General features: G+C 37.5%; 1 protein-coding gene across 1 annotated transcript; it reads left to right on the forward strand.

Moving 5' to 3' along the window:
- Positions 1–10,108: 10,108 nt before the first annotated feature.
- hmx3a (H6 family homeobox 3a) lies at positions 10,109–13,360 on the forward strand. Its single transcript, XM_039769476.1, has 2 exons — positions 10,109–10,774; positions 11,509–13,360. Exons 1-2 carry the CDS (start codon positions 10,483–10,485, stop codon positions 12,120–12,122), a joined length of 906 nt encoding a protein of 301 aa, XP_039625410.1. The 5' UTR covers positions 10,109–10,482; the 3' UTR covers positions 12,123–13,360.
- The last annotated feature ends 1,841 nt before the right edge of the window (positions 13,361–15,201 follow it).

Here is a 15,201-nt window from a genome sequence, read left to right on the forward strand (position 1 = left end):
GTAAGAGTTCTTATATTATAGAAAACACTTAATTTTAGAACACAGTTTCACATGGCAAATGTGTATATACCATGTTTGTGAAGAAATGAGTTTGATTTGACAAATACCAAACTTACCCTTTAATCTATATATGTATATCTTTTGATTTCTTACATACTTATCTAGTTATTGAAACAATTAATGATCCCTTTCTCTTCATATTCATCTGCTTGCATATCCATAGTCAATATTTCTTTCTCCAACCTACAGTAGTGTTTCTGCATTAAACGCAACAGGGGCACTGCTCCCCATATGTCCCAGCAGATGATGATGTGCAAACATTTAATAATATACTCACCTTAATAATTTAACTTACTGTTAAAATGTTTATAACAAACTCAACTTAGTCATCATATTCAATCTTTTTCAGTTTTGTATGATATGCTCAATGCAATTGGTGATACAACAAAAGCACACTGACAAAAGGATGTTGTGACATACGCAGAGAGGAAAAAGGAGCACAGTAACAAATGCTAGTATATCCCCCTCAGACATTCACACCTCAGTCTCAGGTTATTTAATAAGTAGGAATAGTAGTCCAGTTTGACATCTGTCTTTTTGTCAGTGGCTAACACATTAATAAAAACACACACCAAAAACCTAGCTGTAAATATAAAATAACATTAAGCTTTGCAGGGGATACTATGTGGCATAAACTAGACATGCAAAAGGAGTTATTGAGCAAGAGAGCGCCATTGCAGCTCCAGGTTGTACACATGTTATAAGCACATTATTGTTGTGTGCGCTGGAACATTAAACACAACTCAGATAGTTCAACTCCTTTCATTTTGAATCTAAAAGCAGTGAACGCCTGCTCCAAATGCCTTATTTCCCATCTTTTTACTGTGCGATACTGGTTGTTTTTGCTTGTCCTTTGCACATCTACCTGTTCCATTTTATCAATAAACTTTGAATATCTTGTGTTCAGAAATAACATAATAAACATAATGGCTTTATGATTTAATTTTTAATACATAAGATGTACTAGTTTTGTTCATGTTCAAAGCAGTAAAAACTCTATGGTAGCTTAATTGCAAAGTGTAGGCAGCTTGTCATCCTGCCAAAGCTAACTGCCATCTTGTACCTGTATAAGCATGTTATGGTTCAATACCCATAACTTTTACATTGAATCCCATGGGGCCCCAAACCTGATACACACGTCTAATGCACAGCTTCATTCACTACCACCCACATTAGAATTATGCTATATGATATTAGATTATTAGGGGGTCAGCACCACTACCGTTTGTTTACAGGTTCTAAGATTGGTGAAAGAGCAAAGCATCATAGAATTCAAGGCGTCGATGAACTGGTGTCGGAGATTCTTTGGAAGAAATAAGCTTTCAATAAGACAAAGAACTACTATTAGTCAGTGACTACCCAGAGGAGTAATTAACGAAATTTCAAAGTTATGTCATCAAGATGCGTCAGAAATACAACTACGGCATGAGCCAGATTGGACCAAACTCCGTTGACATTCGACCTGCCATCCGAGAACACAGGAAACATCAAAGGCACAAGGACCATCACTATGCGATCGACTGGAAACGAAAAGAACCGTTTCACCTTGATGCTTGGGTGTATGGCTGATGGTACAAAGTTACTACCGTACGTCGTCTTCAAGAGGAAAACCATACCCAAAGACAAGTTCCCGAGTGGTGTGATAGTCAAGGTGCAAGAACAAGGATGGTTCAATGACAGCATAATGGACAACTGGCTGAAAACAGTATGGATGAAACCTGATGGTGGTCTAGGCAAACAACGATCGATGCTGGTGTTAGATGCCTTCTGATGCCATACAACCGATAAAGTTAAATCCAAATTGAAGCAACACAATACAGACCTCGTCATCATCCCCGGCGGCATGACCAGTATTCTGCATCCGATGGATGCCGTCGTGAATAAGCCATTCAAAGCAGCACTAAAGAAAAAATGGGCTGAATGGATGATTAATGGTGAACACACTTTCACCAAGGGCGGCAACATGAGGAAAGTCGACATGCCTACGATCTACCAATGGATAGTAGACGCCTGGAAAGAATTGCCAATCAAGACCTTGGTGAAGAGATTCAAAAAATATTGTATCAGCAACATGTTAGACGGCACGGAAGACGACATTCTTTGGATGGACGACGCTGACGATGATGATGATGACCAAAAGGAGGAAGAGCTGGACTATCATGATGACTGTATAGCACAACAGGAGTGGGATGCTTTGTAATGAGGGCAGTGACGACGAGAATAAATATTGATGAATACGGTATTGTAATTTGAAATTTTTATAATAAATTTCTGATATTATAATAAATGTATAATTTTTGTAATAAAAGTATCCATGTATAAGACACACCTGGGTTTTTAGGCCTACTTGTTAAGAAAAAAAATGCGTCCTATATACGGGTATTTACGGTACAGTTAATTCTGTATGCCCAATTGATGGATGGATGATTGACAGTTAATAAGGCAAATTCAACCCATCTCAGCCCATTTTAACCATTATGTACTCCACACCATAACATCAAATGTTTCAGCCAGAAACTATGGCTACCTTGCACCACCACAGAGCATCTTAAAAGTCATGAATGCCAGAATCCTTCTTTCTAAAGCAACAAATCTTTGGAGTCATCTCTTGCACACAACCCCAGTTCTTCTGCTTAAAGAAGGAAAGAAAGAGATACTGCCAGAGCCATGAACTTTCCAAAAACCATCACATTTTTGACAATGTCTTGCTTTCTTTACCATTATATTAGTTTTGATTTGCACAAAATCAGATAACGTATTCCTCCAAAACTACTAGCAGTCAAAACAACATCTCTTCATAGGTACTTTAGCACCAAAAATGGTAATATTTAGAACAATGGCTACATAATTGGACTTTCTTTTTCTTGTTCTTTTCACAATTTTATTTTTGTATTATTTTTCCTAAAACATGACATTTCTCTAGCAAAACTAATCTTTTGATGTCTTAACTGGCAATCGTTGACACATAAGGATATTTTGTAATACATTATTTAACAGTGTAGTTAGATAAGTGTTGCAGTGTTTTACCTTTAAAGTCTTCACCTGTTGTCATTTTTGACTTAGAGCACTGTATTCACATTTAGTATAACTCATCTCTTTCTGAATATTTGGATTTATAGCTCAACACCAAATATTCATTATTATTGGTACTATTTCATCAATCCGACATCCCATGCATAAAATAGTAATTATTACAACAGGACATTGGCAACCCCTCCTTGAACCATCACCTTATCGTGGTGGAGGGGTTTGCGTGTCCCAATGATCCTAGGAGATATGTTGTCCGGGGCTCTATGCCCCTGGTAGGGTCACCCAAGGCAAACTGGTCCGAGGTGAGGGATGAGACAAAGAGCGGTTCAACAAACCTCCAATGATGAGCGAAAATTTTGGACGACGTTTTCCCTTGCCCGGACGCTTGTCACCGGGGCCCACCTCTGGAGCCAGGCCTGGAGGGCTCGATGGCGAGCGCCTGGTGGCTGGGCCTGCACCCATGGGGCTCGGCCGGGCACAGCCCAAAGAGGTAACATGGGTCCTCCATCCCATGGCCTCCTCACCTATGGGAGGACCCAAGGAGGTTGGGTGTAGTGTGAATTGGGTGGTGGCCGAAGGCGGGGACCTTGGCGGTCTGATCCTCGGCTACAGAAACTGGCTCTTGGGACGTGGAATGTCACCTCTCTGAAGGTGAAGGAGCCTGAGCTAGTGCGCAACGTCGAGAGGTTCCGGCTAGATATAGTCGGACTCACCTCGACGCACAGCTTGGACTCTGGAACCAATCTCCTTGAGAGGGGCTCGACTCTCTACCACTCTGGAGTTGCCCCCGGTGAGAGGTGCCGAGCAGGTGTGGGCATACTTATTGCCCCCCGACATGGAGCCTGTGCATTGAGGTTTACCCCGGTGGACAAGAGGGTGGCCTCTTTGCAGTCGATCTACGTTCTTACCCTCACCTATGGTCATGAGCTATGGGTAGTGACCGAAAGAACGAGATCGCGAATACAAGCGGCTGAAATGAGTTTCCTCCGCAGGGTGTCTGGGCTTTCCCTTAAAGATAGGGTGAAAAGCTCAGTCATCCAGGAGAGGATCAGAGTAGAGCTGCTACTCCTCTGCATCGAGAGTTGTCAGATGAGGTGGCTCGGGCATCTGATCAAGATGCCTCCTGGACGCCTCACTGGTGAGGTGTTCCGGGCACGTCCAACCCGGAGGAGGCCCCAGGGAAGACCCAGGACACACTGGAGGGACTATGTCTCCAGGCTGGCCTGGGAGCGCCTTGGGATTCTCCCGGAAGAGCTGGAAGAAGTGGCTGGGGAGAGGGAAGTCTGGGGCTCTCTGCTCAAGCTGCTGCCCCTGTGACCTGACCAAGGATAAGCGGAAGATAATGGATGGATAGATGGATGGACATTAGCATGGCTACAACATCCTTGTCATCTGTATGGCAGACCTAGGCTAGTAAAATTTGCAATTTACGACCTTTTCATCCTTCAAAAATCTTATGGTATTAGTAATGTTTAAAAATAAGTAGATTGATAGAAAGGCTGAACAATGCCTTTATTTTTGTAATTGTTTCAATGATGCCAGGATGACTCCACATATGTTCAGCAAATTCAACAACTGTACACTGGAGTCTGCCTTCACTGGTTCCACAATATTCTGGGATACCACCTGTTCAATTTAGGACTGCAGAGCACTACAGAGGTTGGTGAAGATGGCACAGCAACTCACTGGCACACAGCTGCATTTTGTTCAGGACAGGTGCAACACACAGTGCCTTAGAAAGGCAACAAGTAGACTCCATTCATCTTGTACAATGTTTTATGTTCTGTTCATGCTAGCAAACAGTATGAGACCACTAGCACTTGCACAACCAGATTCAGGGATGATTTTTGTCCACTGGTCTTAAGGCTTATTCTTTGTCTATTTTTGTATATGTTATATTTAAAGTGCAATGTTACCTTCATTATACTTTTGTCTATTGTTGATATTTTCCTAATGTCACCAGTCTGGGAAACATGCAAGAAAATAATGTAATTGTATTGTGGACACAAGGCAATAAACCTGAACAAGGAATCATCATATTACTGTATAGAGCTTGCACTTACCTGTAGTGTAATTTTAGAAAGAATTAAAAATATCAGGCCTGCAGTGAGGAGTGATCTGAAACAGGACAGTAGTATGCCTCTTTGCTGAGTGAAAGAGGTTTTGCTATTCTCAGTTTCGCCACAAGAGTGCAATAATTCGTTTTTTAATTACTGCAGACGGTGAGGTAGCAAAAGCCCTTCCATATCTGGAGGAAGAGTTCAGAGTGTGGTTTAAAAACCGCATCGTTACGGCTGATGTTTTTAAAGGTAAAGAAGTGTAAAATAAATATGTACTTTATTATAATTTTATATATTATTGCACGTAAACATAGAAAATGAAAATGTTAACCAATCACAAATGAAATATATCGTTTTAAAAACACATCTTAAAGTTAACGGCAGCTCCGGAAATGTGACATTTTTCATTCAACTTTATAAAGTCACACCTTTGTACAACTAATTTATGTTGGACAATTCTTCACAGCGATTTATGCAATTGTAGAAAGAAAAGAATCATGTTATACACTATCAACAGTCCACAAAACGACAAAAATAATTGTATACCCAATTATTGCAGTTTCACGCTTAATTAAATAAATATTTACAATTGGAGCCAGAGTACTTGTCTATTCTCTCCCACACTGGTTAAAGGATATTGCACTGTAGTCCTATTTACGAACCACTCATTCCAATGACATACAACCCAAGCAGGCAGCAATTATCGTTCTGAACATACTATTTCATTCGCGAACTACATGATTAACTATTATATTGCAGTGTTTATCATTTTAATACATGGTGAAATCTAGTAACAAGATTTGCTTTCACTATTAAATCCGTAGGACACTTCTGTACTATATGATCTGTTTTCTTATTAAAACAATTTACACACAAAATAAATTCTCTTCCTTTAACTTTGGTCCCCGATAGACGTTACACGTTATCATCAAAGTCTGTCTTTCACTGCAAAACCGATTTTTGAAACATACCATAATATATATATATATATATATATATATATAAATTGGCTGTTGTAGGATTTATACAAAATAGGAAACTCGTATGGCACGTTCACCTTGCGTTGCAGACTGCCAATCGTCTAATAATGATAAAAGATTGGCCCACGCACAAATCTAAGCTAATTATTTCTGAATACAATGAATACAAAATCATTATCTTCCCTCTTTGCATGGAGTTTGCACGTTCTGTGACACGTGCGTTTTTCCGATTTCTTCCCACAATAACGCGTTAGATTAATAGGCAATTCTAAATTGTCCTGTTAAGGGTGGGGGTGAGGGTGGTTATATAAACGAGTGCGCCCCCTAATGAACTACCATTCCTGTCCAGGACTCCCGATTACTGGCACAGGGTACACTTCTCTCCACTATGTTTTAAATGGAAATAAAAATCGAGTCGAGAAAATGGTTGGATCGATCAATGGTTAGAATTGATAGAAATAATAAATATCCTCAAGGCCATTTTCTCATTTTTGGTTATTCAATATATATTACTTAAAAAGATCTCATGCTTCTTTATCGATTGAAGGTTAGATAGACATTTACTTAAATTTAAAGTGAACTAATTCTTACTGTATCCGATGTTACAAATGATACCAAGAAAAATCAAATTAACCGTGTAATTATCCAGTATTGTTCTTAGATACTTATATAGGTATACATGGGAATTCACAGTAAATATTTTACAGCTGTGCGTATATTATGCATTTCTCAAATTCTTTACCCAATTTAAATTCGTGCTTCGTATAACGACTGTCTCTCCGTTAATATAATGAAATTGCATCATATTTTAATACTCTTGCTTACAAGATAAGGGATTTTATACTCAATTCCACTTAACAAGAATGTGAGCTGGTATAACGTGTTTAAAAACGTTAATTTACGTATGTGAATACTGCAAACAATGACGCATGAAGAAGAAAAAGTAGATACAGTTTGCTCATCAGTTTCTAAGTATATTTCGGTCTACATATTATTCGCCACAGGTGGGCAGAACTCTGATCCATAGGGGGCACTGTTCGACAATCTAATAAATACGCTACTGCGATCTTTTGCTTATTGATGGTATCATTCAGAAGGACCTTCCCTTACTTTTATGATGGACACAATCGCTTTTTAAATTGGACCATAGGCTCATATAAATAGGTAAAGTGTAAGAAATTTGCAAGAAGACCAATGAGAGTGTATTCGTATAAGATTCTTACTTCACTCGGAATAATTTCGTGATCTTATAACCAGTAATTACACGTCATATAAATCGTTACCTAAGAAATATGATGTTAGGAGTCTTGACATAATAGATACCCCTTACTAGAATACTTGCCTGAATAGCTTTATCCGCAGGCATTTGTTTAAAGCTAAAAGAAAAATGTAGGAGCCTGAACAATGTTTCACCTCAAGGGGACAAATTTAGCAGGGGAAAAACTCTGTAACTGAAGACGGATACTTGATGTATAATAACTTGAGGTTCTTAACGCTCATCTAAACGTACGAAGTTAATTAATCGCCCATTGAAATACTTAAAACACACAAACAGATAGATAGATAGATAGATAGATAGATAGATAGATAGATAGATAGATAGATGAACGAAACAAATAATATATATTCTAATATATTATACATATAATAAAAAATACACACACACATATACAATTGTGAACATCTAAAACCTTTGAAACATAAATTATTTTATTAACACATGGTTATCTCGGTGTATCAGCAACTTAAATTAATAATGATAGCATTATTAATAATGATTACACTTCAATGAGACTTGACAATAAAACATTACAAATTAGCAAATCACAGAAAACACAAAAAGAAAGAAAGAAAGAAAGAAAGAAAGAAAGAAAGAAAGAAAGCCTGATAACTTTAATTCAAAAATTATTTCCTGGACTTAAAAGTTTTCATTTGCACCAGACAGATTTGATATTCATATATTGAAATGACAACGGTGCTCATCACTTAACGTGAATGGGACACTATAGTTATCTTTATTCACCCATCCTTCTAATTCATTTAGCACATATTTACAAAGGCATATTTAAAGATAGAAACATCGCACATTAATGCAATTACTGCAACATTTTGAATATTTGTTTTTTAAAGGACGATTTTAAATTTGTTTTTTAAAAAACGCAAAAGCTAACATGTCCAAACCTACGTACAATTCTGACAGAAAATGCAATTGCTCATTATAGCATATAATGACAATTGATGAAAGAAAACGTATATTCCAAATACTTTCGGCAGTAATTTACATCTTTAAAAGAAACAGCAAAATGTTCAATTATAGTTTATTTATGTATACATGATTTAATTTAACAAAAGCTCTACCTTCGTATATATTGTTCTCAAATACCCTCGTGGAATAGCAGTATTCAGTAATGAAGTAAAATATTTTAAGAGCAGACTGATTTAAGAAGTGAACGACAACGAATACGAAGCCGCAGCAGTTAAACATTGTTTTTGCATCAATTAATTGCATATTTCACAATATTTTGTGCGCTCATTCATACTAGGGGTAATGAAAAAGCTTTACAGACAAATATGTATGCCTAATAGTAATTATAAGTTACTTCTGTCATCATTATCATAACAGCGGGCGCTGAACGAGGAGATAAATAGACCTACTGTTTTGTGAACATAATTATTAGACTGTCTTGCTAACAGTAAACCATTAGTTTATTAATTGAATGCGTCTGGTTCTACAACAAAGCTGATAACATGCCTATAAATGGCAACAGCTTGATTGGTTATTTATGCAATGAAGAAATAAAGAAAGAATTACAGTAACTTTAAAAGTTTATAAACCAATACAGCAGCATTTCATGTGAGATACAATATTATGCGTTTACACAAATATGTGATTGAAGGGGAAATTTTCTTTTAAGGACTTTGGAAACCATTATATTGCGCTTTAGTCACAGCGTATTCATCTACAAAACAGCTCATGTAGCGGAATCAACTGTCAAATATTTAATCTGACCAATTTGCGAACTGTGGATGCATTATTCATTCCCATAGCACTAGAAGATTGTTAGGTTTGATGTCCTATCCACGTACAGCCCCCTAACTAAATGTACAGTCTTTCTTGTAAACGTTTAGTTCTAATGCTATCGTCAAACTGCTGCTCTCTTGTAGACCCACAGTAATACAACCAAGCTAGTAAAAATGTAGCTCCTAACCTCCGCTGCTAAATCTAACGGATACAAATGAAGCGGATTTTCGTTGATCTAATTTTACATTTGAAATGTCTTGGTTTTAATTTGCTATACTGATAAATTATAACTGAGAGCATTAAAAAAGAGCTTCCCTCGTGATTTATTCTGAAATCGCGGTCAGGAGTTATTTTCCATCTCTGTAATAAATTAAACGCTACAAGCCGTTTATGTCATTGCGCTTTCACATCTGTTACGAATACACAGGGTGGTGGTCTTTCTTTCTTTCTTTCTTTCTTTCTTTCTTTCTTTCTGCCATTTCACGCTCTTCTATAAGTTTAAATGTGTTTCTAGTCAATTTGTAAACCTTGTTTTCAAAAATACTTGTATAAGATCATTCTTTTGAAAGTTTTATATATGCGATGAAGTTAATGTTTACGTATTGCACCAAAACTTCAAGAAGAAACAAAGAAAGAATATAATTTAATTTGTTACTGTATAACGTAAGCTTGAATGTGAACAATAGCCATTTCGGATGCATTTATCAATCGTGTGCTTAAAGGTTCTTAAGCATACCGCGTATGCCGTAGTCTTAATATTGCTATCCTTATTTTCCGTGCAATAGTATTATATAAGCCGAATAAGAGACAAACGCTTTCAGTCTGAAGTCAAACCGCAAAATATAGTGAGTGTGGACTTGTTGCAAAACCTTACCACCCCCCCTCCTCTCTCTCTCTCTCTCTCTCTCTCTCTCGGTATCTTCCTCTCTCATTCCCCTCTCTTCCCTAATCCCATTTGCCATTGTACGTGCCCAATCGCCGTATACTCTCCGCATTTAACTTTGATGACATTTTTATTTCATCATTAGCATCTGGCGCCAGACTGACGCAGTGAGCACTGTCCCATTTTCAGGAGGATCTCTTTGCGGACCGAATGCAAGTTTGTTTTTGATTTTTACTTTATTTTCTGTTTATTGCAGGCAATCACCCGCTAACGTAGATGAATAGTTTCAAACATACATATTATTTTAAGTGTATGTTAAGCTTCTCATAGCAGACGTATTGGTGATCATTTTAAAGACGCGCCGGAGGACGCCACTATACCTCAGAGCAAAAACATTTTGAGACGTGTGTTTATGGTGTGAGACTCACGGACCACCGACTCCCAGCAATGCCCGAGACAGCGCAAGAGAACGCCACTCAACCCAAAGAATCCCCCTTTTCCATCAAAAACCTTCTGAACTGTGACAGCAAGCCTTCCAAGCCAAAAAACCCCTTCACCCCGACGAAAGCGGCCTTGGAAGGAGCCGGTTTCGCTCTGTCTCAAGTTGGGGATTTGAGCTTTCCTCGATTTGAGATACCAACTCAGAGGTTTTCACTTCCTGCGCACTATTTAGAAAGGGCGCCCGCCTGGTGGTACCCCTACACCCTGGCATCGGCTGGTCACATCCCCCGGAATGAAGGTACGTTTTAACAAACTTTGTCTGCATTTAAGGTATAATTTAGGTCGTGACAGTAATCCGGGGACGACACACTTTTAAAAGTGGTTAAACTACAGAGCACAAAAGGTGTTTGAAGTTCAATTTACTTCTTCTGTACGTAGGGTGACTGCTTGAAGCATGATTAATTTAATTTTGTAAAGGGTGCATTCGCATTTTAAATAAAACGTTTTGAAGAGGGCCTGACTATGTCTATGCTTTTCATGTACACGTTATTCATTCCTTTGCTTCAGGATTACAACTTAATGGTTTAAGCATAAAATGCGATGTATTAAGAACATTTTTTGGTAAATGCATCATTTATAGAAACGTGTTAGCCAAAATAGTTGCAGTAATACTAGAGGTAAAATTTGCATTTGCTTACTTCTCGCAATTATATCTTTGGATCTGTATCATTGTAATAATAGGCTACTGATGCAGAGCTATATGCATTATTCTAATAGAAGCTAAAATCTACTTAAATATTTCAGTATATATTTTTAGAGCAAATGTACTATCAGTTATTTGCGCTGACTTGTTTTAGACATGTATGACAACCTTCACAGATTGCAATTATTACTGTGCGTTGTCGTGGCTGACTGTCAAATCTTAAAATTAACACCACAGCATTATGTTCTCGGTAGCTGCTCTGGGCATGCTGTGACTAACCTCAGGTCAAACATTTTTTTTCACCGATGATTTTTGTTTCATTTTTCCAGTTTCTGAAAAGGCCAGTATTCGAGACCTGTCTCCGAGCTCAGGCACCGATAGAGATTCGCCAGATCCCGGACTCAAATCCGATCTGGACACCAAAGAGGACGACTCAAATAAGAGCACTGAGGAAATCGTCCTAGAGGAAAGCGATTCCGAAGAACCCCTGAAAGAAGATTCCAACCCTGAAGATCTCAAGAAAAGGGAAGAAAGTCCTGACAAAAAGCCATGTAGGAAGAAGAAAACGCGGACGGTGTTTTCTCGCAGCCAGGTGTTTCAGCTGGAGTCGACCTTTGACATGAAGCGGTATCTGAGCAGCTCGGAGAGGGCCGGACTCGCCGCCTCGCTGCACTTGACAGAGACACAGGTCAAAATCTGGTTTCAGAACAGGCGCAACAAGTGGAAACGGCAGCTGGCGGCCGAGCTGGAAGCGGCCAACTTGAGCCACGCAGCTGCGCAGCGGATAGTAAGGGTGCCAATCCTGTACCATGAGAACTCGGCAACAGAAACTGGCAATTCCACGGGCACCGCCCCCGTGAGTCAACCGCTGCTAACCTTCCCGCATCCCGTTTACTACTCGCACCCAATTGTCACGTCGGTGCCGCTACTAAGACCCGTCTGAGAACTTTTCTATTCCCTCTAATTATTACTATTATTATTTTTGTATAAAAATCGAAAATAAATAAAGCAAGGTTTGTAGTTTCCCAAAGCCAAGAGGAGCAGCTAATCATTCTCGGTAATGTTTTGTAAGTACCGAATAATTTGTGCAATTCATCACTGACGCCAGTTATTTGATGTTGCTGATGTTGTGTGTGTTTAATATGTATTTATATTACCCTCCTACCTTTCAAAGATCCATTGTTAAACATACATTATCCTGTTAGTTTATTTTATTTTAATAAAAGTACATCAATATGATTTTGTTATACAGCTTCATGAAAATAATGACATTTTGGGTTCAGTATGTGGACTGAGTTAATACTTGCCAAAATATCTACAGTAGTCGAAAAAAATAACTTCATATCGACGTATTTTCAACGTGTTAAACGGGATTTAATAATATTCCTTCTGCAAGTCTGTTTTATAGACTGTTTTTAAAAGCAAAAATAATACGACTAAGTCATACAATTTAAGGCAGACTTACGTACATGTGTCTATTTTCTTTTGTATCTTTTATTTTTGTACAATGGTGTCTAGACTGAAAAGGACATGAGTGAAAGTGACCTAACTTATTGAATTTTGTAGAAGATTGTACTTATTATTATTATTATTATTATTATTGATATCCCCATTTGTTTTTTCCCAAAGGTTTGTTAGTTTGACTATTGCAGATGTGATAAAGGCAGTTAATTGTACCTTGAGTCTTGCTAAACAAGAAACAGAATCTTGTACTATTTCTTTTAATTCTTCGCTTCTTTACTTAAAATGTGTGCAATATTGTTAAAGCCTTGTTCAATTCCAATTGAGAATATTAGCTGTAAAATATGTCATCGACGGACTGGACTACTGCAGGGCTCATGTACTTTACTGCATACTGTACGCTTTAGCAGATTTTAAGTTCAGGCTCTTTAACCGAAGGACAATCAAAAACTTTATTTTTTATTTATTTAATAAATGTATTACTTAATTCTAACTTTGAGATGCATTTGGTCCAAAAGTGGAAATTTCTTAACAATCATGAGGTGACAATGCCAATTTACAGTTTGTAGATAGAATTTACTTCCTAGATGACTTGTTGTATAGGAACAGCAACATACCGTCAGCTCGCTATTTGTTTTCGTCTGTTTGTATAGGAACAATACTTTTTTTGATATTGTATTGCTGAATTATGTTGTGAAATAAACTGAACCATTCCTTATAGATTTAACAGTGTAATCTTCATGAAGTCAACACAAGACACGATTTATAATCTGGAGCAGAACCTTCTGATACCCCCACCATTTCTTACACACCCGTGGCACCCTCTTTTGACTCTTTCAAATGACATCCTTATCCACAAAGTACACAGCTCGCTAAAATGAATATACAATCAGAAGAAAATGCACTCACTGAAACACAAATTCTCTCAGTCATAAAACCACACAATTACTGTGTCAGTCATGCATTGCAGTGTAATTTAAGTGTTATTCTTAAGACACTGAAACTGTTTCGTGCACTATCGTTGATAAGGTTTGGCAATACGCACACAATTTTATAAAGTTATCTTGGTGTATATTTTATTGTACCTTCCTAAGAATTTAATTATTCCGTGTCATTTTCTTTTGCATTACATTGGGTATAGATTTTCCGAGCAAAACGATATCCTTTATATTACATAAAAAAGTAAACAAAGACATATAAATTGAGATGGTATGAAGTTGAACTTGTCTGTAAAAATTAACGTGTCATTTTACTTTCACTCTTACGGATCAATCCAAAGCAATTCGTCACCTGAGAAAAAAAAAATGAACAAAATTATTTTGAAAACATTGTCTAAGTAAATTATAGGCTAGTAATAGTTGTAATACATCGTGATTATGTTTATTTATCAGGTAAATGCAAATATCGAATTCGTGTTTACAAACATTCTGTATTTCATTAATTTTAAATTATAGTTAACACTTATTCAACAAGGGTGTAAGGCATTAACAAAAGAACAAACTAAAATTTTCTCAAAGCATTTTTATGGACGGTATAGTGCTGATTTTTTTCGTCTGCTACCTCTCTTTTCCATATTTCCGTAAGCTATAAGAGTAATGTTGAGTATTCATGCTGTTAAAAATGATCAGGTTTTCGTGTGGATCTTCGACCGTTCACTGAACATTCCATTTAACTCGGGGCGTGCCGTTTGAAAAGTGGTGATGAACGTTCATGGTGCAGAGTGACACAGGTCACTAAAATGTCATCTAAAGCTACAGGTACCGCCATCGGTTAATTTAACGAGTCTGAATTTGAAACAAACCGCTCTTTGTAAATTTGGGTCTGTTTATTTTGGCTATTGTGATGAGGGATGATGCTAAAACAAACTCCGCGGGGCCGGTCTAGTGCAGAATTTTCTCGTAAACTCTGAAGTTGGACTTGTTTGTATTAAAGTTAATTTGTTTTGACTTCTTTAGTATTCCTTAAGTTATACATTTGGAGCCACTCTTTAAAATGACTTCTTTTAATTAAGGTTAAAACAACTAGTATGCAAATTTATTAAGTCTTCTTCTTCTTCTTATTATTATTCGCCTTGAGATGGACTGGAGCCCAGTCCAGGGATTGTGCCTGCCTTGCTTCTGATGCTTGCTGGGACAGGCTCCAGCTTCCTGCTGTGGTCAAGCGGGTTCGGAAAAATTGATGGATTATTATTGTTAGCAATAGTAGGGGTACTTATTTGTCTGATGTCATGGATGTAATACGGACGTTTCAGTTTATATACCAAACAGGAGACATTAATCCTGTATATATGAATCGAGTCAAAATGTGAATACAAAGAAATAACGATGCATTTGTCTTAAGTTTGCAATTCGGAAAATCGAGCCATATGTCACAAGCAGAATATAAACAGACAATTGGAGTCAAAATATGTTCTTCTATGTATAAACCAGCAACAAAGTCGTGCCTCCTACTGTTTTTAGTCGCAACGTTAATACAAGTAAGTCAATGGTTGATAATTTGTGTTGTATCAACAAACATATAACAAGACAAATGGAAAACACAGCTGTTTCAAATGTCTGTAA

The sequence above is a fragment of the Polypterus senegalus genome, chromosome 1 (assembly GCF_016835505.1).
Source record: "Polypterus senegalus isolate Bchr_013 chromosome 1, ASM1683550v1, whole genome shotgun sequence".
Lineage (NCBI taxonomy): Eukaryota > Metazoa > Chordata > Cladistia > Polypteriformes > Polypteridae > Polypterus > Polypterus senegalus.

Coding starts and splice junctions, on each gene's coding strand:
- hmx3a (XM_039769476.1), top strand. CDS start 10,483: ATGCCCGAGACAGCGCAAGAGAACGCCACTCAACCCAAAGAATCCCCC. Junction 10,775..11,508: donor TCACATCCCCCGGAATGAAG/GTACGTTTTAAC, acceptor TCATTTTTCCAG/TTTCTGAAAAGGCCAGTATT.